The 26,018-nt window shown below is 38.0% G+C and overlaps 1 protein-coding gene across 4 annotated transcripts in view; it reads left to right on the top strand.

Annotated features, from left to right (window-relative positions):
- SSH2 (slingshot protein phosphatase 2) overlaps positions 1-26,018 on the top strand; it is a 245,388-nt gene that overhangs the window by 63,195 nt on the left and 156,175 nt on the right. For 2 of the 4 annotated variants that reach the window (XM_036835257.1, XM_036835259.1), the window contains exon 3: positions 693-773. The exons of the other annotated variants lie outside the window; for them this stretch is intronic. In XM_036835257.1, the coding sequence (XP_036691152.1) occupies positions 693-773 (81 nt within the window). The remainder of the gene's footprint in view (positions 1-692; positions 774-26,018) is intronic. 4 annotated transcript variants of the gene reach the window in all.

Here is a 26,018-nt window from a genome sequence, read left to right as displayed (position 1 = left end):
CATTTGAAGGAACTTAATGGGTCAGAGTTGGAGCTTTTTCTCTTCTCTTTTTTGTGTTGCTGTTAGTCATAAGGGAAAAATACTCTTGTGTTACCAGCTCATTGTTTCACTCCTTTGTCTCATTTTTCTTGTCTGTCTTCTAGACAGATTTTGAAAAAGAGATTGGAGAGTGGAAGAAATGTTTTAAATTGTTTTCTGGCATCTGTCAGTAGGACTTGGGTAGGGCATGTTTTTTGGCTCTTCTTATAAACATTTGTTAGCAGAGGGCTAATGAGGCCAGGCTGGTAGTTAGATCCCTTAATCATGTGTTATGTTACATTCTAAAGCCTGTCTCCAAACAGTCATCAAATATAGACCTTTGAATATGAGGGTAAGTGAACACAAACCTACCCCATTCTGGAAAAAGTGCAGAGTACATACTCTGAAGGTTTAGTAGCACCGTCTTTACAGAAAAAGGACATCCCATTGCCCAAATTGGAAACCACGAAAAATGCTTCTGCTACTCAAATATTCCTCAATTTTCCTAACCAATCACCTTGTTGGCTTTATTCTCTTCAAAACAGCCGTTACTAATCAGAATTGCACCTTCTCACCTATGGGCTAACACTGACACAGTGATTTCTGCTGGCCTTTTCCCTTATGCTTATGGCCCCGTTATCTGGATCTCTGAAATGATCTTGTTTGTATTACAGAGCTCTCATTTGGAAGACAGTGAATCCGCAGCGTTACTTTGCTGTGAACGTGAAGAATCAGAAATCTTTAGTGATTCCAATGTACGTAGGTATTTGTCTTTATACAGCCTTTGGTGATTCAAGTGAGAGCTTTTTGAGTAAATTTGGCTCTTAAATGCATCTGAGATAATGCCTATTATTTTATCTATTTGGCCTCACTCAGCCAAATAGCCTGGGAAGGCAAATAAGTGACTTGGAATGAGTGTATGTGTAAATAGTATGGTATATTTGTATGCGTAATAATCTCCATTCAAAGCATATCTCTCACAGTAGATAGATGTTGCACCCTGAAACCCTGAGTCTCCTTCACTAAGGAATATGATTGTTTTTTGTGGGTTTTTCACATTTTTTTTTATGGCCTTTTGCCTGTGACAACTGCTTGGTATTGGTGCTGCCACTGGACCTTTATTCCCCACATACAAAGACCTAACATATCCTGGCTGTTGATAATGTTAAGCCAAAGAAATGTTATAAATCCTAGACTAGAGAGTCAGCCAGATCATCTCAAATGTAGAACTATCTCACTACATTTCATGAGGTGTTATAAATTGTATTGATCTCATCTGACCCCCAGCAGAGTTGCTTAATTATTGCAAATTACCCACAGAATCAGGCTGAAGTTAGAGAATGACTTAAATTAACTACGTATCGCTTCCAATAGGATAACTGCCTTTGCTAGCCATGGCTAAAACTAAGTTCTACAAACCTTGATGATAAAATCTGAGTTCTGTCTATTCCAGAATGCTTATTGTGCATAGTAGGTATTCTATAAATATCGCTGAAGTTTCATCAATGGAAACTCTCTCTTGAATGAAGCTGTGCCTCTCAAGTATATCACCATAGTACTGCCTGCTTTTAAACTGTCTTTACTTCACCTTCATGGCACAGTGAAGGTGATCACTATTTTAAGACCTCATTCAACCGTTATGTTGATTTATCTGGTTGCACTTCATTCAGCATTGACGAAGAGTCTGAAATGGCATGAAGTCAGTTATTGTGACTCACTAATAGCTGGAGTGGTGCTCACTTCCCTAGTACTTGAAAACATTAACTGATGAATTCATATGAACACTCATTTATTATCAACATTTTTCAGATGACAGACTGAGGGTGGAAATGCTATATTCTTTGCCCAACGTTGTGTGATAATCAGGGGCAGCGCTGACATCAGGTCTCAGCTGACAGCCATCAGTGAGCTCATTATCAGCAGGCAGCATCTTCAGTGATGGAATGTGTACCAGTCTCCTTATATATAGTGCCTTACAAGATTTATCCTGTTCAGTCTGCAGTGGAGTCTTCTAGACTTGGACTGGCTTATTGTTTTGGCTGATTTCGTCTTACAGAGGTCAGTGCATGGCAGTCCACATAAAGAATATTTTTATGAAGTTGGACATGTGGGGAAAAGACTCTAGTTTTAATAGTTTTCTCTCTTAGAAAAAATTAGATGGGTATATATATTTGCAGATTACTCAGGATTGCTTGATTTTATTGCCAGAACTTTCATTCATTTAAGTCAGGTTTGTTGTCTTTTCTTCTTCAAGAGGCAAAAGTGGTTACATGTATTTGGCTGGCTTTACCTATAAAGGTACTGGATCTTCCTCCTGTTTTGTGTGCTCAAGAAGTGTTTTCCACACTTTTTTTTTTCCTTTTCTCACCTTCCCATTCCCACCCCAACATCAAAGGAGATTGAAAAGCTCCTTCCCAATTTGAAGGCTTAAACTTGAAAACAAAATTTTTTGCAGAGCAAACTGACTGAAATGCCCACTTCGAATTTTTTTCAAAGGAAGCGGTACAGGATTTTGATAACTATTTGAGATAGAAGTTAACTGTCGTAATGAAGAGTAGAAGATAAAGAACTTTTTCAATAAACCTTGGAATAACAGAAATGTGAACTTTGGTTAGCTATATTCATTCCTTCACTTATGCACGCACTCATTCATTCACCAAGCATTGATTGACTCTCATGTACAAATTACCAGGCCCAAGGCGGTGGGAGTTAGGCCCAAAATATCAAATCTACCCTAAGAGCAAACATCCAGCTATAAGGTAAATAAGGTCTGAGGCTCTAATGTAAAACATGGCGACTGTAGTTAACATTGTATTTTATAATTGAAATTGCTAAAAGAGCAGAACTTAAATATTCTCACCAAAAAAAAAAAAAAAAAAGATAAATATATGAGGTGACTGACGTGTTAGTTAACCAGTTGGGGGAATCATTTCACAATGTATTCATATATCAAATCGCCATGATGTACACTTTAAATATCTTACAATTTTACTTGTCAGTTTTACCCCAATAAAGCTGAAATTAAAATTACTCTAGGAGAATGTATAACCTACTCTTCAACAGATTAGTTTTATGGATATTCACGGAAATGCAGTACATGGGGAGAAGAGAAGAAATCTGTGGGTGAGTGGAAAGAAATTTGGCTGGAGGCAAAGAAGGGATGGCTCTCTCTGGAAGAGGGCTGGCTGCCTTACATCTCCTGGGGCTTTCCCGGAAGAGAGGCGAGGAATGTAGAGAGACCTCTGCCCCTTCTCTAGTCCCACTCAGCCTCTAGGGAACCAGATAAAGGGTAGAAGCAGAAGAAGCTATTTGCTCCCTCTGCTATGCACAGGGTTGTTGGAGGCCTCCATAATGGGAAGAGGGACTGCCTGCCCTAGAGCAGGGTGACCGTGTGACTGGAAGAGGTCACAGAGGAAGAAGACACTGGCCCTAGCGCAGGAGTTTCACTTTGGCTCCAGATAAGAAAGAATGTAGGCAGTGACTAGAGCAGGTTCCGTTACTAGTGGCTGCAGCAGCTACTGAGACTCCTGAGGGTTCTCTTCAAATTTCCCATCCCCATACCTACTGCTATCCTGCCTTAAAGGAGGAAGAGCTCTGCCTGAACTGGGATTCCCATTATGGTGATTGTGGGGTTCAGCTAGAAACAACTGGATTCATTACCATTGTAGGGTTATTTCTTCCCTAGCCTGTAGGTCAGGAAAATGCTTGTTGTGTTACTTTGTCTCCTAAGAATACAACTTAATTCTTTCTCTCCTTTCTCTCCTCTTCTGACCCCACCTCTACCCTACCAAGCAGGAAGAAGGATGGATATAGGTGGTCATATCATTTTTATGGTCTATTTCGCTCCTTTGCTTGGATATTATATCCTTGTAGGGAATGCATTTTCCCTCTGTGCAATCAAAACAGATCTTATGTTTGAATAGCCCAGTGAAAGGGAGAGGTATTATTAGCCTTCTGTTATTAAAACAAGAAAAAAAAAGGAAAGCTACCCTCTAGAACTGAATGTGGAGAAGGCAGATGAAAAGAAAGGAAAATCGAAAATGTAAAAACTATTTGGTTTAGAATACTTTACATTTTTAAACTTTAGGTTTGCATTCTCTTGTAGGGCAGGACAGGTGTCTCAGAATAGATGGCAACTTCAGCGGGGGTTTTCATTTGTAGTGGGGTAGGAGAATGGCTTTGGGAGAGAGAGACTGTATGACGTGGCTAATACTAAGTTCAAGAGGAAGGATTTAAGAATTTTTAAAAGTTATTAGCATTAAGATAAGCCCTGGTTCAAAATAGTCGCCAACCTATGGATTGAAGATAGAAGGAGCTTTAATCTTCAGGATTCTTTGGAAGCATCCTGTTTTTCTTGTGTGTTTTAAGTTTTAGAATATGGTGTATGGAATGATCAAAACAATGAATGATTTGTTGGCTTAGAAAGTAAAACTACACTTAGAAGGGGAGAACCGCTATTGTCAGGAAATCTACTTTTGTAAATCTCTAGAGATTGTAAGCACAAGCAAGATGCTTGTGGATGAACCTACAGATACAATGATAACCAACTGGTTGGATGGAAGGTGGTGATGGTATGTGGGCCAACGAGCATGTGCATCTGGTCATTTCTGATGATTTGTATTTACCCTCTTCCTTTCAGCTCTCTCTCCCTTTCAGCTCTCTGTACTGTGTTTTTTATTTCTTTTTTCAGACTCCCTTGCAGAGACACCATTTCATTAGCCAATGAACACAAATGTAAAAAGAATTTAAAAAGGAAAATTCGTTGCTAAGGAGATGTGGGTTTTATTACGAGTTTCAAATGGCCATTTAGCCAACAGCGAACAGCTGTCCAACCAGAGTTCAGGATGATTTGAATTGTTTCTGCCTCACCTCTGCTGCATAGTAAAGAGATTGCTGATTAGGGCACCTGGTCGAAAAAGAGGTTAAAAGTGTTGCTAGTGGCAGAAACATAGTTTTACCATGAACAGTATTCCTATTTTTTCCTTTGGAGGGAGTCTGATCCAAATGATAACACTGGTAGAAAGCCTCCTATGATGTTAAAATTATGTTTCTTTGTTCCAGAATAAAGCATAGCTCGACTATTTTATCCTAGAATAACAAATGAGAAACAGTTTTCAACTATTCTTTTTTTAAAGTCTTACCCTCTTAAGTGATTTATTTGAAGAGAAATGAGGTTTGTAGTAATCTTGGGTACAAAGTCTACTTTAAAAATTAGCTTTATAATTTAACTCAGTGGCTCTCATCATGGCTGCACGTTAGAATCACCTGGTGACCTTTTAAAATAATTTAATAACAGGGTCTCACCTCAGTCCAGTTAAACCAGGATCTCTGTGAGTGGGACCCAGGTATTAGTATTTTTTAAATGCTCCCAGGATTATTCTAATGTGAATCAAGGGTTCAGAACCACTGTTTTAACTCCAGCTATGCTAATTATTTTTTGCCTCCAAATCAGAGCTCCAATCTGCAACATTTGTAACATCTGTTTACATACATGAAGAGAGAATAAAATATGAGATTGATTAGAATAATGAGCTGACTGTATGCATTTACTACCTCAGGTACAATGCAATTAACTTTTATTCAGTGAAATTCCTTGGCTCGGCTTCTGTTAAAAGAGGAGCAAGATACTGAAATTAGGTAAGTCAAATCCTCAGTAAACCTGTGTCAATGAAGGGTAAAGTTTTCCATGAGGTTATTAAGACTTACACTTCCTGTGTCAACACAGCTAGGAGCTGGCATAGAAAAGAATCAAAGAGCACTTTTATACTTTGTGTATTATAACTTTATTAAAATAAAATATACATACAGAAAAGTGCACTTATTTTGTACTTTTATTTATATCGTAAATTTTCACAAACTGAAGTTTTCACAAACACACATCAAGAAACTCTGTAACCTGGACCTAGATCAAGAAATGGAATATTACTACTCCCCTCCACCAGTTCCCCCTTCCTCCAACACCCCCTCCTTGCTTCCTTCCAATCACTACTCACCCTCTGGCTATCACCCCCCAGAGATAACTACTCTCCTGACTTCTTGACCATATGATTTTGATGTGGGCATGAGGCTATGCCCTTTAGATGACCTCTCTGACCTCCAGAATCAGGAGCAAGCATCATGTAATATTTAAAGAGCTCAGGTTCAAGGTTTTGACAGCCTGAGTCAAAGTCCCAGCTCATAGTAAGTCACACTGGCTGTGTGACTCCACTTCTCTAAGCCTTACTTCCCCCATCTGTAAAACAGGGGTAACAATAGGACCTGTCTCATAGAGTTGTTAGAATTAAATGAGATAATTTATGGGTCTGGCACATTACCTGTGCTGAGAGCAGAGGCAGATATAGGATTCCCTGATGTCATCATGTCTTCAGCAGAGTCAGGACAACGCCACTGTGGTCCGTGGGCACAATTTAGTTCATAGTCTAGCTCTGGAGAGAAGGAGGAGGAAAAAGTGGGCATCCTGACCGTCTTTCCTTTTCCTCACCATCCTTGATTTGGCCTGTGGCATGACTAACTTGTGGCAACTTCTAAAATATGTTATTTAAATTCATAAAGTGATTACTGAAAGGTCAGAAACGTCTTCATATGCATCTTTATATTTGCCACAGCACCTAGCACAATGATTTACAAGTTGCACGTAGTGTCGTGCCTTGGCTAAAGGAATCTGAAAATGATGCTTCCTGCACATCTTGCTTTCCTGTGCTGGATTTGTATTGGTCTGATTTCTGTTCCTTTTGACCAGAGACATATTTTTGAGACATCTAGCACAAGAACATACAGAATGTAGCAGTTAAACAATTGCAGGCAGAAACCAAGAACTTGGCCTAATTTATAAAATCAACCAAATAAAAGCTCTAACTAGCTGAGTTATTCTGCTTCCGTGATCTGAGGTCAGGCCTGCTCAGGTATATTTTCCCCTTATTTTGGTTTAGGAGAACAAGCAAAACAGGAGATGGCAGGACTTGTAGGTTTTTCATTAATAAAATAGTACAGACTTTTTTTTAAAGATTATAGTTTGGAAATAATTTACCCTTTGGAAGGTTAGCAAGATAATTTATTGAGCAATTACTATTTGCCAGATGTGTTAAGTGATTTTCATACAATTTAGTCTTAAATCCAAGTCTTTGAGGTTAAGTACTTTTAGTATTTCCCATTTAAAGCTGAGGAAACAGAGACTTGCCTAACGTATGTGACAGTGCTGACATTGAGAGCCAAGTCTGCCTGACACTCCCTGCTTGAGCCCTTAACCTTATGCTGGATTGCCTTTACCCTTGAATAGAATATTGTTATTCTCATGCGAGGAGATCAGGAGCAAATGGCATAGTGGGTCTCAAGCTCTGGCTTTGCAGCAGAATAATCTGTGGAGCTTTTCAAAAATATAGACACTCAAATCTCACTTTAGGAAGTTCCTAATTCAGTGGGTCTTGGATGAGCTCAACATTTTTATTCTTTACAAAGCTCCATACGTGTTTCTTCGTGCAGCCAGAGTTAAGAATAGTGGTTCATAGAAGTTCCCTAGAGAGGAATTATAAGATTACAGATTTGGGGGCTTTTGAAGACTGAATTTGGAATATTGTAGAGACACATTGTTGTTAGAAGTGTAGAGAAGGAGGAGGTAGCTTAATAACAATCAAGTTTCATGTTTCAGGAGGTAAGATCGTATTTATCACTGGAAATTGGATATATCACTGGGGTATTTTATAGAAGGATTGATTCTCCATTCTTTCTATGAATTTCTAGAGTGCTGCCACTTTTGTGCTCAAGCAGTCTTTCTCAACCCTAGTTTGCTCTCCCAGGTAATCTGTTTTCTCAGTGCTGGGGGTGAAGTCCTGGTGAAGTCGTGATTTCAGAGCTATTAGGCAAGAACTGCTAACCTTGGAGAGAGCAGTGGATGGCCCTGATTAAGACAGATGTCATGGGAGAGTTGTAAACTTGACAAATTCTTAATCTCAATGGATCCTGTCTTCTGAGTTCCTCCTAATGCCTTTTGTTTTATGTTTTTGTAATCTCACAGTGTGCTTTGGCGGTAGGGAAGGGGTAGTAATTCTTCCTTTCACTTTACAATTAAGAAAGTTGAGTTACAATTTCAAAGGCCGTGACTTTCTGAGAACTATAAATGAAATAATGGCTAACGTTTGTTGAGCACTAACCATGTGCCTGGCTCTATCCTAAATGTTTTTACATTCATTATCTCATATTACATCTCTGATGTGAGTAGTGTTATTTATCCGTGTTTTAGAGATAAGAAAACTGAGCTCATTTATTCTACAATTACTTGAGTCTACTCTCTGGCAGTCACCGTGCTGGGAAATGAGTATTCAGTGATGAACAAGTCAGACCCTGTACTTGTGGAACTTACAGTCCATTGGGGAAGACACATAATAAAAAACAAATAAGAATTCAGTTACAAAATGTGATAGTGCTATGAAAAATACAAATGGGGAAATAATAATAAAGAATAACAAGGCAGAATTGCCATTTAGATAAAGGATAATCAAGAAGAGCCTCTCTAACATGGTGATGTTTTAGTTCAAGACAGTTAAGGAGTTTGCTTAGCATCACATCTAGTAAGTGGTGAAATTCCAGTCTGATTCCTAAAGCTCTACTCACCATGCATGCTGCCTGTTAGACATGTTCTTGGAATCTACCCCAGGTTTGTGACTCTCCTCTCTGGTCTGACCAGCATTCATACCGTGACACTGTACCAGATTTCCAGAAGGGCATCATAAATAAAGAAATTATAACAATAAGATAATTTTTTAGAAGGAAACTTGCTTCCTACAATGCTTCTTTAAAAAGAGCCCTAGGAGGCAGCATAGAGAAGGGGGAGCAAACAGGGTGGCCAATAGTATATGAATTCCAGCAATTGATAGACACAAAGAAGCTGAAAATCTCTGCTGTAAATGCACTAGGTGCATTTGCATGAGGAAATGCCCTCTTCACACGCATGGGCTGGGGTGGATGTTCCACGTTGGATCAACATCCTGTTTCCTGTCCTTACTTGAACTTAATTTGAAGGCCCTGATCTAGGAACCAAGCAGAAGACTGCTCATGGAAGATGCTGACTAAGAAGTGTTAGATGGTACCTAGAACCTCAAGGTGCTTGGAAAGAATGTAGGAGGAAGGGAAACTGCTCTTGGGAAGGGAAAGGACAGAGCGGAACAGTGAAATACAGTCTTGAATTTAAATGCTGCAGTCTTCTTCTGACTCTATTGCAATGCTTGATTTGCCAAGTTACTGTCTTAGGGTTTTCCAACAGAGGCCTCTGCATTGCCCTTTGCTCCAGAAGAATTTGTTCACTTGCTCTTTTTCCTCCCAGGAAATAACAACAATTCTTTTTTTTTTTTTTTAATTTTTTTTTTTTTAATGGGCAAAGGATCTGAATAGACATTTCTCCAAAGAAGACTTTTTTTTTTTTTTTTAATTTTTGGCTGCGTTGGTCTTTGTTGCTGTGCGCGGGCTTTCTCTAGTTGCGGTGAGCGGGGGCCACTCTTCGTTGCGGTGCCCAGGCTTCTCGTTGCGGTGGCTTCTCTTGTTGCAGAGCACGGGCTCTAGGCATGCAGGCTTCAGTAGTTGCAGCATGCGGGCTCAGTAGTTGTGGCACAAGGGCTTAGTTGCTCTGCGGCATGTGGGATCTTCCCGGACCAGGGCTCAAACCCACGTCCCCTGCATTAGCAGGCGGATTCTTAACCACTGTGCCACCAGGGAAGTCCCAATAACAACAATTCTTAGGCTGGTCAGAGTCTGTAGAAGTGTGATGCAAGTTGTTAGAGTCTGGATTATAAGCCTAACTGTTTAGATGTAAAGAGTGCCTAGTGTAAATTTCTGCTTGGAAAAGATTTGTGTGTGATATTCATATATACATCTTACTTGATGATTGTATTGGTGAAGATTATAAATTGACTAGATCCTTGCAATCTTGACAGTTTAGTCAAAAGTTATAACAGCATTCAAAGTCTTTGACCCAGAAATCTAATTCTTGAAAATTTCCTCTGAGGAAATTATTTAAAAAGAAAAGTATATGTACTAACATATTAGTGAATATGTTTAGTAATAGGAGAGAGGAGATGGTTAAGTAAACTATGGTAATATTAACTCAATGAAGCCATTAAAATGAAAAACATGAAAACTATTGATATATAGTTCTATGAGAAATTATATATGAAATGTTAAGTGAAAAAGTAAATAAATGGAAAAATTAAGTTGCATCTCTACCTCACTCTTATGACAAAATAAATAACAGATAGATCAGAGAATTAAATTTAAAAAAATTGATATTACAAGTTAGAACATACAGGAGAAACTTTTTTTATAATCTTGGAGCAGGAAAGCCTTTATTAAAAATATGACACGAAGCTCAGAAATCATAAAAGAAAACATTGATGAATTCAAATACATAACGTCAAAAATTCTACATTAAAGGTCCTGTAAACAAAGTCAAAGACAAACAACATGTTGGGAGAAAGATTTTCAACACGTGACAAAGATCTAATTTCTAAAATACATAATGTGTTCTATAATTTTTTTTAAAGCTCAGAAACATAATAGAACGATGTGCAAAAGAAATTAACAGACTTTCACAGAAAAAGATATATAAATGGCTCCTCAACATATGAAAAGATATTCAGTAGTTCTCATAACCAATACCATTTTTTACCTCTAAAATTGGCAAAGATCAAAAAAGTTTGATAATTGCATTGTGTTGGCAGGATCACAGGGGAAGCAGCTTTGCTATTTATTTTTGGTGGGGTGTAAATTAGAATAACCGCTACTGAGGACAATTTAGAAATATCTGTCAAAATTCTGAATGCCCATAACATTTGCTCCAGAAATTTCACTAGTAGAAACTTATCCTCCAGAAATATTCCTATATGTGTAAAAATTCATATATTCAGAGATATTCATTGCAACATCATTTATAATAGAAAAAATTAGAAATATCCTAGATGTCCATCAAAGGGTTTCCATATGAACCAATATGAAATTATCTCCTATTGTGAAAAGACAACACCACCAAGATGCAAAGCATTGTGTGTATCATTTGTGTAAAACAAACAAAAAACCCAAAAACAAAATAGTAGATGGAAAAGAATATGTTTAGATCCTTAAATACACTTAGATTGTATCTGGTAATATACATAAAAATTAAAAAGAGCAATTCCCTTTAAGGAGAAGAACTTGTTGGCTGGGAAGCAGATGTAAGGTAGAGACTTATTATTTAATATATATCATATTGTCCTTTTTTAAATTAAAAAAATTTTTTCTTGGAGTATATTGACATAGAATATTAGTGTGAGGTGTACAACATAGTGATTCAATATCTTTATACATTCTGCACTATACAAAGTTATACTGACTGTATTCCCTGTGCTGTACATTATATCCCCATGACTTATTTTATAACCGGTAGTTTGTACCTTTTAATCCTCTTCACCTATTCCACCCCTCTCCTAACTCTCCTCCCCTCTGGCAACCACTAGTTTGTTCTCTGTGTCTATGAGTCTGTTTCTGTTTTGTTATATTTGTTCATGTGCTTTGTTTTTCAGAGTCCATATATAAGTGAAATCACATGGTATTTGTCTTTCTCTGTCTGACTTATTTCACTTATTATTAGCACAATACCCTCTAGGTCCATCCACGTTTTCACAAATGGCAAACTTTCAGATTCAATGCAATCCCTATCCAAATACCATGGCATTTTTCACAGAACTGGAACAAATAATCCTAAAATTAGTATGGAACTACAAAAAAACCCCAAATAGCCAAGGCAATCTTAAGAAAGAAGAACAAAGCTGGAGGTATCATGCACCCTGACTTCAAACTATACTACAAAGCTATAGTAATCAAAACAGTATCATACTGGCACACAAAAAAAACAGGCACATAGATCAAGGGAACAGAATAGAGAGCCCAGAAATAAACCGATGCACATGGTCAATTAATCTATGACAAAGGAGGCAAGAATATACAATAGGGAAAAACGATGTCTTCAATAAGTGGTGTTGGGAGCACTAGACAGCTACATGTAAAATAATGAAACTAGACCATTTTCTTACACCATATATAAAAATAAACTCAAAATAGATTAAAGACTTAAATGTAAGACCTGAAACCATGAAACTCCTAGAAGAAAACATAGGCAATACGCTCTTTGACATTGGTCTTAGCAATATATTTTTGGATCTGTCTGCTCAAGCCTGGGCAACAAAACCAAAATTAAACAAATGGGACCACATCAAACTAAAAAGCTTTTGCACAGTGAAGGAAATCATCAACAAAATGAAAAGGCCGCCTACTGAATGGGAGAAGATATTTGCAAATGATATGTCCAATTAGGGGTTAATATCCAAAATATGTCCCGAACTCAGGAACTGATTAGTGTATAGCTCATATCTGTAGAAGTGTTCAGTGGTCTTTGGGTGGAGGGTGTGTGTGTAAACAAAAATTCTAAATTTTTTGTTACTTAACTGCTTTTTTCCTCCTCAAGGAGCTTCTTTAACATAGCAGACCCTCACTGGAGCCATTTTTAGATAGATGCCTTAAAGGTGAGCTACAGAGCAGCCAGTACTGTATTAAGCAATTCTAGCCCTCAGAATTTATGGTCCTTCCTGTTATGAGCTACATATAACAAGTAAATACAAATTAAAATCCACTGGAATATTAATCCATGTGATGGTGCTATGTCCTAATAATTTAAATTCTACCATGCAAAGTTAGGCCCAGTTCTTGTGATCAGCTCCATCTCTCATTAAGTCATAAGCACTACTGCTTCATTTTCTTCCCCATTATTGGTTTCCACTGATCTGGTACCGTGCCTCCATTTTGAACTATTTTGCACTATCCTGAGCTATTTAAACCACCAAAAGCACAGCAGAACTGGCCTTGGTATTTCCTTCACTGGCTATCGTGACACTTCCCTGCCTGGCCCCTATGCCTTAAGGGCATGACCTTAGTTTCCATGTTTTGTGTGTATGGTTACCTTTCACTTAGTTATTCTTTCAACAAATATGTACAGAGTACATCTGATGTGCTAGACACTGTGATGGTTGTTGGGGATATATAGTGGTACATACAGCAAACGTGGCTCCTCCCTTGGAAATTTACATTCTCGTAGAGAAAGGTGGCATTAAACAGCTAATTTAGCTAGTGAATTTTAAAATTTTGATTGTGATAGATTCTGAAAAGAGGAAAGCACACCATACTGTGAGAATACGGCAAGCCAGGACCTGACCTGCTTAAGGTTAGTGGTCAAGGGAGGGCTTCCTTGGAGAACTGGTGTTTTGAGCTGTGCTCTGAAAGATGAGTCAGAGTCAACCAGAGAAAAGTTGGGTGGACAGAATGGGGAAGAAAATACTTAGACGTCAGGAAACTTATTCAAGGAACCAAAAAAAGGTCAATGAGGTTGGAACATAGAAATTAAGGGAGGAAATAACACAAGATGATGCTGGCGAGGTCAGCACAGGCTAGATGGTACAGAGTCTTGTAAAGTAAATTAAGAATCTTAGTCTTTATTCCTCAGACAAGAAAAAGCCATTGAAGAGTTTTCAGCTGGGGGCATGAATAGGGTACCGTTTAAAAAGGTCTACCTGGCTTTACTATGAAGAATGGACTTCCAATTTATTTATTTATTTATTTATTTATTTATTTATTTATTTATGCATGCCATAGACAGTTGGGGCATTGTTTTTTTGTGATTTGATTTGGTTAACTCATTCGTTGGGCAATGGCGCTCTTAATAAGAGGGAAGTTGTCAGAAAGGCAGTATGGTGGTGAAGAGTGTGTGACCCTGGATAAGTTACTTTCCTTCTCTAAGTCTCAATTTCTTCATCCAAAGAATGGAGATAATAAATAGTATATCTGCCTCATGGGGTATTGTGAAAATTGAATGAGATAATATCTGCAAAACACTTAGATTAAGGCCTGGCACATTGTAAGCCTCTAATAAATGTTAGCCACTGTTACAGTCTAATAATCTCATGAAGGGTTTAGCTGCTGCTCTGAGAACCACCCATTCTTGGTGGTCCATGGAGTAGCTTTCCATCCAGAGGTCACGTGTGGGCTTGTCTAGCCACCACCACTGGACTGTAGGAATCTAGCCTAGTCAGCTGGTAGAGAAACATCATGTATAAGGTTTAATTTCACAAATGTCACTTGGAGATGGAAATGAAAGCTGAGGAATGGTAGCTTGCTTTAACCCTAGCTATGGTTTTGCTTTGAAGCTGGCGTTTGAGAGGCTTCCAGCACTTGCAGGAAATCAATAGAATGTAGTCGTTGCTTGGAAACGGCTGTATCTCTTTGTTTCCCGCAATACTAGATAACTAATGTCTGTAATTATACTGCTGAGCAAAGCTTCAGGTTGATCAAGGTTAATTGTTGACAGTATTTGAAATGTTAATAATGTCTACTCTAAAACTACTTTTCCAAAATAGATTGTTCCAGCTTCACAAAAGGTTTAAATGCCACTGATTTCTTCATTCAGTGAGATGTAATTCTAGGCCTGGAAACTGGGATCTTCCAATTTAATGTTTTCTAAGAAATTAGTACACAGAAAATGTGTTTTTTCTTCTGCTTTAAAGTTTGCCACATCACATGCTTATAGAAATTCTCACTGCCTGACTTTTGTTATTGTTAGCCTGTTCTCTAAAATTATACATTTCTGCCTTTGATTTGTTTTGTGGAACTAGGGAGAGGGGCTAAAGCATGCCATTTTTATGTAAGAGTCCTGGGGAGTTTGGGTAGGTGGGAATCTATTCTAAAAGTTTGCAGTGGATTCAGACTTCCTGGAAAGTCTTTTGTGTTTAAATTTGTCTTCTGTCTTGAGAATATAAGAGGGCAGAATTTTAAAGGGAGTTTTGCTGCCAAGTGCTACCAAGGGAAAAATTAAAAGTTTCTTATGTAGTTAATGAGAGTTCCCTGCAATCAAGTTTACTTACTGAATTTGTCAGAGATTTCCTGTGGTGAGATGGTTCACAGATGGTGGATAATTCCATTTTTAAAATAAAAGTGAGCTTTGTGTTTTGTTCTTTCTCTTGTCTAACATGATGTCTCCACCTGCAGAGCTGCCTTTTCTGTCACTCAGTGCTCTAATGGAAGACCCAAAAGTATTAGCTAAATTGTTCTGGCAGCAGAGAGAGTGTTGGGTAAGAAAGGACTTGGCCAAAAATAGGGCTTTCCCTAGCTGTTGCAGGAAGATAAACAGAGGTTCTACCATATGTAACTACCTTCTTTTAAATGATTAACTAATGTGTTATGTAGCATACTGCTAAAACCTAAAGTGGTGTGGGCTTATGTTGATGTAAAAAAATGTTCACATATAGACGCTATAGCAATGTTGGTTTTTTAATGTACTCATTCATTCTGTTTTTCTTTTTCTTTCATTGTTTTGTGTTTTTCCTGCCCAGCTTCAAGAAGCTATATTGAGGAGTGTACCAAGTCATAGTGTGTGTTACCTGGAACTTCCTGGGAACTGAATATTTTATTCCTCTAGAAATTTGTTTACTGAAATTTTAGAAGACTGACAATGTAGGAAAACCAAGTTTATTTTATGTGTTGACTATTATTTAAAATAGGAAAAGGAACTTAATCCTTGCTCCTCTTCATCAACCACTTAGCATGTAGTATACACTATTCTAGTTGCTTAAGGTACATCTGTGAACAAAACCAGAAAGCACTGCCCTGTAAAGCTTGTAGTTTGATGCCTGTTACCATTTCACCTTCTGCCTCCGCCAAGGGAAGTGCTAGGTTCAAATCTAGCTGACTACGTGTTGTCGCTGATCTTGGGAAGTCACTCTTTGACCCTCTTACTTGTAAGCCTAGTAATCGTGTTGTCATGTTATCATTCATTTGGGTTTCTCAATAGTCATCCCTTGCATTGGTTCTGTAAGATGAAATTTCCTTGTTAATTGCTTGGGTTTGTACTCGGAGGAACTTTATGCAAAATGAAGAAATTTTGTCCCAGGATTTACCTATATATGTTCCCTAATGTGTTTTTACAGCTGATCTGGCTTAACATCACCAACAATTTGTACTATGTGAACCAAGACCACATGAGTTTATGTTTGTAGAATTTAATCTCACACATGTCATCAGAGTTGAGGGGAATGAGGTAGGAAATGAAATAACAGAGTTCTCTGGGTAGATAGCTGCTACATTTTTGGTATGGTCTTCTTTCATTTTGGGAGCTTATCTGCTCTATTCCATGTGATTCTGGTGGGGCTGACAATCACTTGGCCCTGCTTTTCTACCACTGGGATGGTCATATGCCCATAGACCCATGTCAGGCTGGTCAAAGTATCCCTTTTCCTTGGATACCATGATTGATCCAGGGTAGCACATGACCCAAGCTGGACCAGTCAGGGTCATGTTGAGAGATATATGGGTGCTTGGAGTAAAAAGTTTAAGTTCTTTTTTCTGGACTCTCTGATTAAGAGGATGATATATGCTTGGTGTGGTTGGTGGTCATCTAACTACCACCTTGAGATAGTCTGCCTAAGAATAGGAAGCAAGCAGAGTCCAAAGAGAGAGGAGAAAGTAGAGACCTAATAACATCATTGCATTTTTTTTTTTCATTGCATTTTTTTAATCCCTCTTGGATTTACCAGTTACATGAACCACTACCTTTTGTGTTTTTCTTAACTCACATTGCTTCTTGTATAATACGGTATCGTAATCCTTATTGTAGTAGTCATTTGTGTTTGCCAATATTTCTGGTCCTCCTTATTCCAGATAATGGTAGGATTACAATTCCTTGGGAGTTGGGCATGATCATGTGACTGCTTTGGCAAATGAAATATGTGACTTTTGTCTCTTCCAGATGGATGGATGCCTTTAAGTCTGAAGGGCTGATGCATGACTCATTATATTCAGTTCTCCCTGCCATAGTGACTAGTCATGTTCCAGATGAGAGAGGGTAACATGGAGCAGAATCTCCAGCAACCTAAGACAGACATATAGCATAAATGAGAAACTTATTATTTTAAGCCACTAAGATTTCAATGCTGTAGGTTATTGTAGCCCATCTAAATGATACTTGTTTGGAATATATTTTTATATATTAAAATTTTCTAAATAATTCAAGTGAAAAAATCTTTTAATATGCCATCTAGAAATACTAATGTCCGCAGAATGAGATTATTAAAATATTTAGTATGCATAGTTACTGCAATTAAGTATTAAGCTGCAAGGCTAGAAGCAAACAGCAGTGCTTCTTGGTTTACCATACAGGAACTAAATCTGCTTTTAGGGCTGTGACCTCTGACCAAATTATAGTTGCCTTGTTTCATATGATGTGGCAGGACAAAGTCTATAATGACGGGTGTTTAAAACTCAGACACTATGTAAACACTCTAGCCTTACCCATGAGAATTTCTCTTACGTGGCCAGGACAAGGATAGCATCTCCATAACCAGGCCTTGCTATCTGAAAATAGAGAAACCAGACAGGTAGGAGGAAATGGTTTAAGGACAGATTGAACAAAAGCCTGATTTGCAGCCATGTAGTATCAGTATGGAAGCATTGAAATTAATAGAGCCTTTGGCAGATAACCATAAGGAAGGTGCCTGCACTCTGCAAAATGAGTGTGTGATACAGGCAGCAATGAGCTCTGTGGACCTGAACACCCTCTTTAACTGTGTCTCTTTGAGGCTATGGCATTTGTTCAAAACATCCTGTCTTCTCCTCCCTCCACTGTCCTGGACTTCAAAGGCAGATATATAAAATTTTTTTCACTGAAATTTTAGGGAACATTTTGCTTTAAAAATATATTTGTGTGTGTAAATTATTGTAATCTTCAATATCTGTGCTGGACTTTTCCAGCTTACGTGAGGGGCAACATATTCTCATGGGCAAAGCACGATAGTGATCTATCATTTTAACCTGTCGGTGCTTTAATTTTTCTACCTGTAAAGTAGAAATTAAAAATTGGAAACAAATAAGTAAATAAAATGGAAATAAAATTTTTTTCTTCTCTTACCTCTCCTTGGTGCACATGGGAAAATGTGGTTGATAATATATTTGTCAGGAATCTTGGTTGAGAGTAACAGAAACTGGCTTAAATAGAAAAATAAAGGTTATTTGTTGTTTCATGTAACAGCCAATCAGAGGGTACCATCCCCCTGCTGGAGGTTGGCTTAAGAATGAGCATGTATCCAGTTCAGATGAGAGAAGATGTCGGGGGAGGTTGGGGAGGAAGCTACTGGGACAGTTTTCCTTGTACTTAAGAGACACAGGGGAAGAGCTGTTTTCTTCAGCTGACTGATGTTAGGTATGTATGTGATGGACCTTGAATGTGGCAGTAATCTTGGGACCATATTATCCTAAGAGCAGTGCTGAAACAATCAGGATGGCAGAGCAGAAAGATAAGGAAAATTTCATTCTTGATAAAGTTCAACTACTGAATTAATCAAGATGATACTTTTCTGTATTGTTTAAGCCTTTTTTTTTTTTTTTGGCTGCGTTGGGTCTTCGTTGCTGCGCGAGGGCTTTCTCTAGCTGTGGAGAGCGGGGGCTACTCTTCGTTGTGGTGCACGGGCTTCTTCTTATTGCAGTGGCTTCTCTTGTTGCAGAGCACGGGCTCTAGGCACGCAGGCTTCAGTAGTTGTGGCGCACGGGCTTTGTTGCTCCACGGCATGCGGGATCTTCCCGGACCAGAGCTCGAACCCATGTCCCCTCCATTGGCAGGCGGATTCTTAACCACTGTGCCACCAGGGAAGTCCCTTAAGCCACTTTTTGATGGATTTTTTTTTCTATTACTTGAGATTGGAAAACATCCTGAGTAATAAGTAGAGATATTGTGGGTTCCTCAGAGAGAAGAGAAGCTCTTGGAGGGCTACATAGTCCCACTGGACCTATTATAGTGTCTCATATGTATATAGTTGAAGTTGAATAAATATGTGTTAGATAAATGTGGTTGTCTTTATTTGTATTTATAACTGAAGCACTGAAAGGTAAAACACCCTTCTTCTCCTTCTCTAACAATTCAATCCAATAGCCATTAGATAGGACTAAGCATGGTAGGTATCTTCAGGTGGGCACTGAGGCCCAGTGTGGGTGGGATATTGGAGCCCAAGCGAGGTGAGGGGGCATGAACATGAGGGAGGTGCCCTGGAGCTGGTTATTTGAGCCTGTGTGTATGGTAAGCAGGGAGTCGCTGTGGGAAGCCAGAGGGGCGGCCCAGTATGGGGGTGGTAGAGCCTGAGGAATGTGAGGAAGGCATATACAGAGAGTCATTGGCCCAGTGCAAGGTGTCAGATTCTTAGTAAGGTGAGGAAAGTACCTGCTTAGACTGCTCTGGAAACTCTACTGTGATTTTGTAATCATATGTGTTCAAAATGCACCTCTTTTCATTTTTTAATGAAAATGTCATGAAGTTAACATTCCTAATGCCCCGTTTTAAAATATGAAACTATTGCTTATTTTAATATATCACACGAAATGTCCTAAAGACCTGTATGTTTGATTAAAGCAACTTCACCTTCCCAAGTCAGCTTATTTTTTATAATGCATAAATTTTATTAATTATAATCTGCATTTCATCTGTATAGAAAATATTTTTCATTTTAGTTTTCAGTGGAGGAGAACTAAAGTATTTAATTTTTTCACAATGGTTCTATGGCACTTTTTAAAAGTTTCAGAGGAAGCCTGATAGAAATAGTCCTTTGAGGGAAAAAGATCAAGCTTACTCATGTCCCAAACTCTTTGATTCTGTAAGCAGAAATTTCAGCTCACCATTAATACCAACATAACAGCACAATATGATTGCAATCACTTTGCAAATGTGATTAGCTATTCAAGATTAGCCCATTTTATTAGTGGTAAGCATGGCCAACCTAGATCCCACTGTGATCGTCAGTCAGAATTAGAGCCAGGTTGATTTTCGCAAAGCCAAGAGCTATACATTGTACATTAAAATGTGCTTTTATGGGAATGAGGATTGGAAGAAACCAGGATCAGTAGAGAGGAAAGTAAAAGAGTACCTGGCTCATACGAAGTTTTTCTTCAATGATTATATGACATCATTTTAACAAAAGCTTTCATATCTAGAAATATATACCACTTAAAATTTGCTGAATTTAATGAGATTGAGGAAGTGCAGCACTTTATGTTAACTAGTTGCCAGTCTCAGGTGACTGAGCTGGTAGATCGCATATCACTGGAGATGCTGAACGATTAGGCTAGTGTACAGGGAGGTAGCAGCGTTTTTTAAGAGGGCCTCGGTGATTCTGGTTCTGTGATTATATTAAGTGTGGCCTTTGCCCTTAGCTACAAATTTGACCCAGGTTATTATTTAGCTCTTGTTTCCAGTCTCTTATCATCATGAATTCCAAGGCTTATTAGGTATAACACATTTAGATATTCTTTTGGTTATTATTGGCGTGGTTGACTGGTTAGTTTTTGTTTTTCCAATTCTTTTTTTCTATATAGTGGATCACAATTTTCCCCCTCCATGGTTTTTCATTATTTTGAAGACCAGTTTACTCATTTTTCCTTTCCTTACCTAGAAACTTTTTTTTTATAATTTATTTGTTCCAATGACTCACTCATTCAATAAATATTTTTAGAGTATCTATTAGGTGCTTTACTCTTAATAAATCAGGATAAGATGTGATTACATGTAATTATAATTCAAGGAAGAAGAGAAATACGAGAAGAAAGAACAGGACTTTTAGGAAAGGAGAGTGCATACCCAGTTGAGGAAGATCAGAGACTTCAGGATTTTTCGTGATTTTTCCTCCTAAGAAGCAGGAACCAAGTCTTTGATGAAAGAGAGTCAAAGTGTAATATGTTTTTGACTGAGGCATTTCCATGGGACATGGTGCAAAGAATAATTTGAAATGGTTTGGAATTCTGAATGGACTCTTTCAGATGCTTGTAGGTGGTACAGAAGAAGAGAAAAGTGAAAGTGCTGGAGTTCTCATGGTTGATGGTTTCCCTGAGTAACAAAGGCAAAAATTGCTGCACAGTCCAAGGACCCCTGGGAAGAGAGAGGTGGCAAGGGGCTGAGTTTAATCTAAACTGAATTTCATAAGAATTAAAACCTTTTTTAATTTTTATTTTTATTTATTTATTTATTTTTACTAGTTTTCCAATAGGCTTCCTTATAATTTGAAATCTAAAGTCTACATTAATGGCCTCTGGTTGAGGTAGTCTCCAGGGCAGCCTTATATCAGAAAATCAGTAGAAATGTTTTATTTAAATTTGTTTTATTCAGTAAACCAGTGATGAGGAATGAAAGGAACTTTGAGGAATAACTTCTAGAAGGGAGTTAGGATTTTTACTGCAGACAGCATAATTTCTGGGACCTGGGGCATGCTGTCAGTGTGTATGTGTGGTAAATACCGGTGGTACTATTTTATCTCCCAGCTATTGGTAGTTGCAGTTTTAGTTATGCTTATGTGATTGTTTGATTGCTTCCTTTATCAAACTGAAAACATGACATGAAAGCATTTTGTTTGCCATCTCAATTCACTTTATTAGGTTGAGAGGTTTTTTTTTTTTTAATCTACAGCACACTTTATAGCTACTATTTTATTCTGTAGTTTCAGTTGACTCTGTTCAAGTTATATGAAATAGCAGTGTGTAATGTTTCATTTTACCAACACTTAGTAGCCTTGGTTATTCTTTTCATGGGGTGTTCAAGACATTGTTTATCAGGAAAGTTATGGTTCTAGGAAATTAGGCAAGTAATAAATATTTCCTGGTAGTTGCTCAGAGGTGTTTACTGACCAGGATATTGTCTGTGGAATGCCTTTTTATACTTACCTTTGCTTACAGGAATTGCATTTTTATGGAATTATTGGTGCCTTTTATTGGTTCTTTGAATTTACACATTCAGCTAACTCCCTATCGGGTCTGTACTAGTTTCTCAAGAAGAAATATTTAACCAATGAAAATGAGGATAGATACTTTCATAGTTAAGCTTATTTATGTTAGAATCTATAAATAGGGAGGGGGCTTCCTGTCAGGTACTGTATACTCATCTTGCCTTTTATTGTTTACCTTTTTTTCCCCCTTCCCTAGTTCTATTCAGTTTTGGGGGGAAAATCTAGATCGAAGAGTACATTACTAATAGATAACATAGGATAATTAGCAAAATAATCTGACTATATCATTATAGGCTTCCTGTAGTTACTTGTCAGATTCTAATGACCTTAAGCATCACTGGTGAGTTGTATTCTGAACTCCCTGAGGATGGCAGAAGAAAAGTATTGCATTGAAAAGTTGGTTATAACAGTTTCTTCTGTCTTAGACTGTTAACTGGTGAGAGGGTGGCAGGGGGAAATGCATCAGTATTTTCCCAAAGTTTAGAGCATAAATATTTTCTTATCTCAAGATATAAAAGTAAAAAGAAGACCAATGAGAGAACTTGAGGTTTGTGCAAAATGAAAGGGAATAGTAGATAGGAAGGAGCCTTAGGGAAGTAAAAGTGAGGTTGCAGGAGAAAAGGAGACATGTGGATGTAGTTAAAGAAAAATAATAGATACTTAAAAGAGGCAGTAACTGAGAAGCTTCTGAGGTGGGTTAGATAGTCTATAAATTGACAACACATGATGCTGATTTTCAACTGTTGGAGGGAAATTCAGATGATTGCGTGCTTCTCATAAGATTTTACCTTTCTCATGAAGGTATTCATGAAGTTTTAGTTAGACTAATATTAGTGGGGGAGGTGCTGTCTTGTTACACGTTAGTTGGTGGGTTGTCAAGGTAAATGGTGACTGTGAATGTAATTAAAATCTTCCTGCATTAAGTTGCCAATTACTTTTTTCTCTGTCATTTATTTCCATTAATAAAGAAAAGCAAGGAGTGTTTTAACTGTGGAAGACTTAATAATTGGTTTCTTTATGATGTTCAGTGTGTTAGCAAGGGTCACTAGCTAGGCCTAACCTATATTAGGAATTAGATCGTACTCTGATTTATAACTTCATATTTTTTCCCTCATTTTAATACCTATGTTTCACTTCAAGTAAGTTTGGAGGCTTTGGGTTTGTTTGTTTGTTTAAGTGCTGAATCGGCTTTTTCTGAACTTTTGTTTTTTTTGTCTTTTGTTTATGGAAGCCAAATAAAGTTAATGACATGCCTGTAGTCTTAGGGATTAGACCAAGGAGTCATAAGCACCCGATCTTCTCTTCGTATTTATTAACTACCATACCCCCCCCCCAAATTTAAATTCTATCTTAATTTTTCAATATTAGGCACAAGCTTAACTTCAGAGTTACATACAGCAGTCCTCTGCAGGGCTCCTCAAACCTTTCCACCAGAAATTGCTCTAACAGCAGAACACTGTGAATGCGGAACCCCTGGCAGTGTGGATATATAAAGTTTAAAGGAGCTTATTACAAGGCTGAAATGTATTTGAGTTCTTATGATTTACTTTAAATTTCATGCACATTTTTATGTATCTGTATCTCTGTTACTATAAAAATATTACTTTGCATCAAGTAAAATTGATACTGTCGGAATATGCCTCAGTCTAGAGGCATCAGGGAAAGCCTCAGGAGAAAGGGACACCTAAGCTACAATCTGAAGGATGAGTAGAAGAAGTAGGCAAGCAAAGACGAGAATGAAGTGTACCAGGCAGAGAGAAGAATATGGCAAAGTCTAAGAGATAAGATGGCCTAGCTGGTTGGAAATACTGTAAGAATTTTAGAATAGCAAAATTCACCTGCAGTTTAAGTACCTGATATCTGAAACTAAATTGTCATTTTCCAAGGGAAAAGAAAATTCTTGTGATATGAGCACTGGTCAGCATTGGTCAAAACTACATACAGCTAATGGCAGAAAGTCAACCTACTAAATAGAAAATTGCCCTTGCACCTTTAATGAGAGACATTTTGTAAGAGAGAAAAACAGAAAAAGTGTTTATAATACTTTGCAGATCTATTTTAGCATCTAAATGTGTGATGGAATTCTCAGTCCTTTTATTTAGATGTTAATATTGATGCTGTGTCCCAGTTAGTGAGACCTGAGGGACTCCCGCCAACACCCCTATGTGACAGCTCCTCAGCCTACTAAGACAAATGCACATAGAAGAACCTCTGTCTGGTGACTTCACCTTACTCTGACTTTAAAGGGTTATGAGTCCTTAGGACCAAGCATCTCCCCAGTTGACCAAAAGGAGAACCCAGATTGAAATCATGGTCCAGGTGGTATACACATTGTTAGGCTGTGTCTTGAGTGGTGGTTAGGATGTGCCTGAGATGGGTGGGGAAGATTGAGGTAAATTAGCCAGTGATGAGTGCTGCTGTGGGCATTCCAAGGTATGCTTGTCATGTATAAGCACATGTGTCTGTCAGCCAAGCCAGATTCCCAAAGTATAACTTTTCCACCAGTCCATTTTGCAATTAAGACACATTTTATACCACATAAAGCTAACCTGTGAAAGACTTATCTGCTAGCTAAAGGCTCTTTCCAGGGTTGAAGGCACTGAAAATGGTCTTTAAGCAACAATGTATGGTGTTTACTCTTAGTGTTAGTTTTCTGTGGATGCACTGTTTCTCCAGTTCCGTCACAGTGTAACCTTTGACTTGTCTGCCCTCTAGTGGAGATATGTGGTTAAATTAACCAGTGTCTCCCAGCTTTAGGAAAAATACCTAAGTTTTCTCAATTGGCTTTCCAAATTTTAGCCTCTGTTTCCTTAAAGAATTTTTTATTACCACCAAAGCAACATATTTATAATTTTATTCTACTTTCTAAGATTCTGATAAATCCCCTCCCTGGCTTCCCCCTAGGATCAGGTCTAGACCCCTGCCCTCTGCAACTTATCTTTGCAGCTTACCTCAAGGCAAGCCCTGGGTTTCAACTCAACTGGTCAGTTCACCACCACCCCAGTGTGTCAGACATATTCCCACTGTCCTTTCCTTTTTGTTCATGTCTCAAATGCTCTGTCAGCCTCTGTGCCTCTTCAGATCTTCCTGTTCCTTCAAGACTGGATTCAAAGCTCTCTTGTTCCTGTGAACACTGTACCCACAGTGTTCTCACTTCTGAACTCCTATGCAATATACTTCCTGTGCCATAAATTTACACTGTATTTGTTGGATCAACTTTTCAAATATAACAGCCTTATCTCTTCAGGCAGATAAGCTCCTTGAGCATAGTACTATCTCGTATTTCTTTGTGTCTCTGATGGACTCTAGCAGCTCTAAATGAATATGTTGATTATTTATTTGCCATTCCAAGATATTGAGCATCCTTCCTCTATCTTTTCCCCTGTTGATGGCTGAAAAGCTAATTGTCTAGATTTAAATATAAATATTAACAAAATAGCAATGCATTTCCCCCTAATCAAAACTGACAGCAGTACATCTGTTTTAAACATTCTATTTTCTTTTTGGTCAGAACCAGTGACGGTATTTATCAACTCCTTAGTTTGAAAATGACTGGAAATTTGAAAATAATCATGCTGTTAGTTTAGTAATATTTGGTAAGTAATCAGTGTTGCTTCATTACCCTTCTGCATGTGTTCTTTGACCTTATTTCTGAATAATGTTTCAACTTAAACTTTGGTTGATCATAGTCTAATTCTTTATATCCATAAACAATTCAGAGATTTAATATTAAAAGAGTCTTCATACATGGATTTTACTTAGCCTCCCCCAGGTGTTATCAATGCTTTTTATAGTTTATAATTCCTTGTGGAGGAATGCTAATCGTGTATAGCAGAGGACCAGTAATAAAACCAGAAGCCAAGCTAAGCAAGTGGGGTGTAGCTAGCAGGACACACAAACAAGAGAACAGATTATAGAGGCACTATCTCCAAGGTGAAGCTAAGATCAGAGTCAAGAATTTTAAACCAAAGGTTAGAGAACAGTAAAGATGTTGCCATAGGTAGAGGTGATATTCAGGATATTTAGCAATATGGCACAGCTATCAACCAATCAGAATAGGCAGGAGTAAGACCTGGAGGTCCTCTACTCTGCCAGGCATTAACCTGATTGTTGCTGGATCATGAAACATTCAGAGGGGCTCTAGGCAACCACTATTTACCATTCACTATTTCAGTGTGTAAA

The sequence above is a fragment of the Balaenoptera musculus genome, chromosome 20, assembly GCF_009873245.2.
Source record: "Balaenoptera musculus isolate JJ_BM4_2016_0621 chromosome 20, mBalMus1.pri.v3, whole genome shotgun sequence".
Lineage (NCBI taxonomy): Eukaryota > Metazoa > Chordata > Mammalia > Artiodactyla > Balaenopteridae > Balaenoptera > Balaenoptera musculus.
This window is presented reverse-complemented; position numbering and strand designations above follow the sequence as displayed.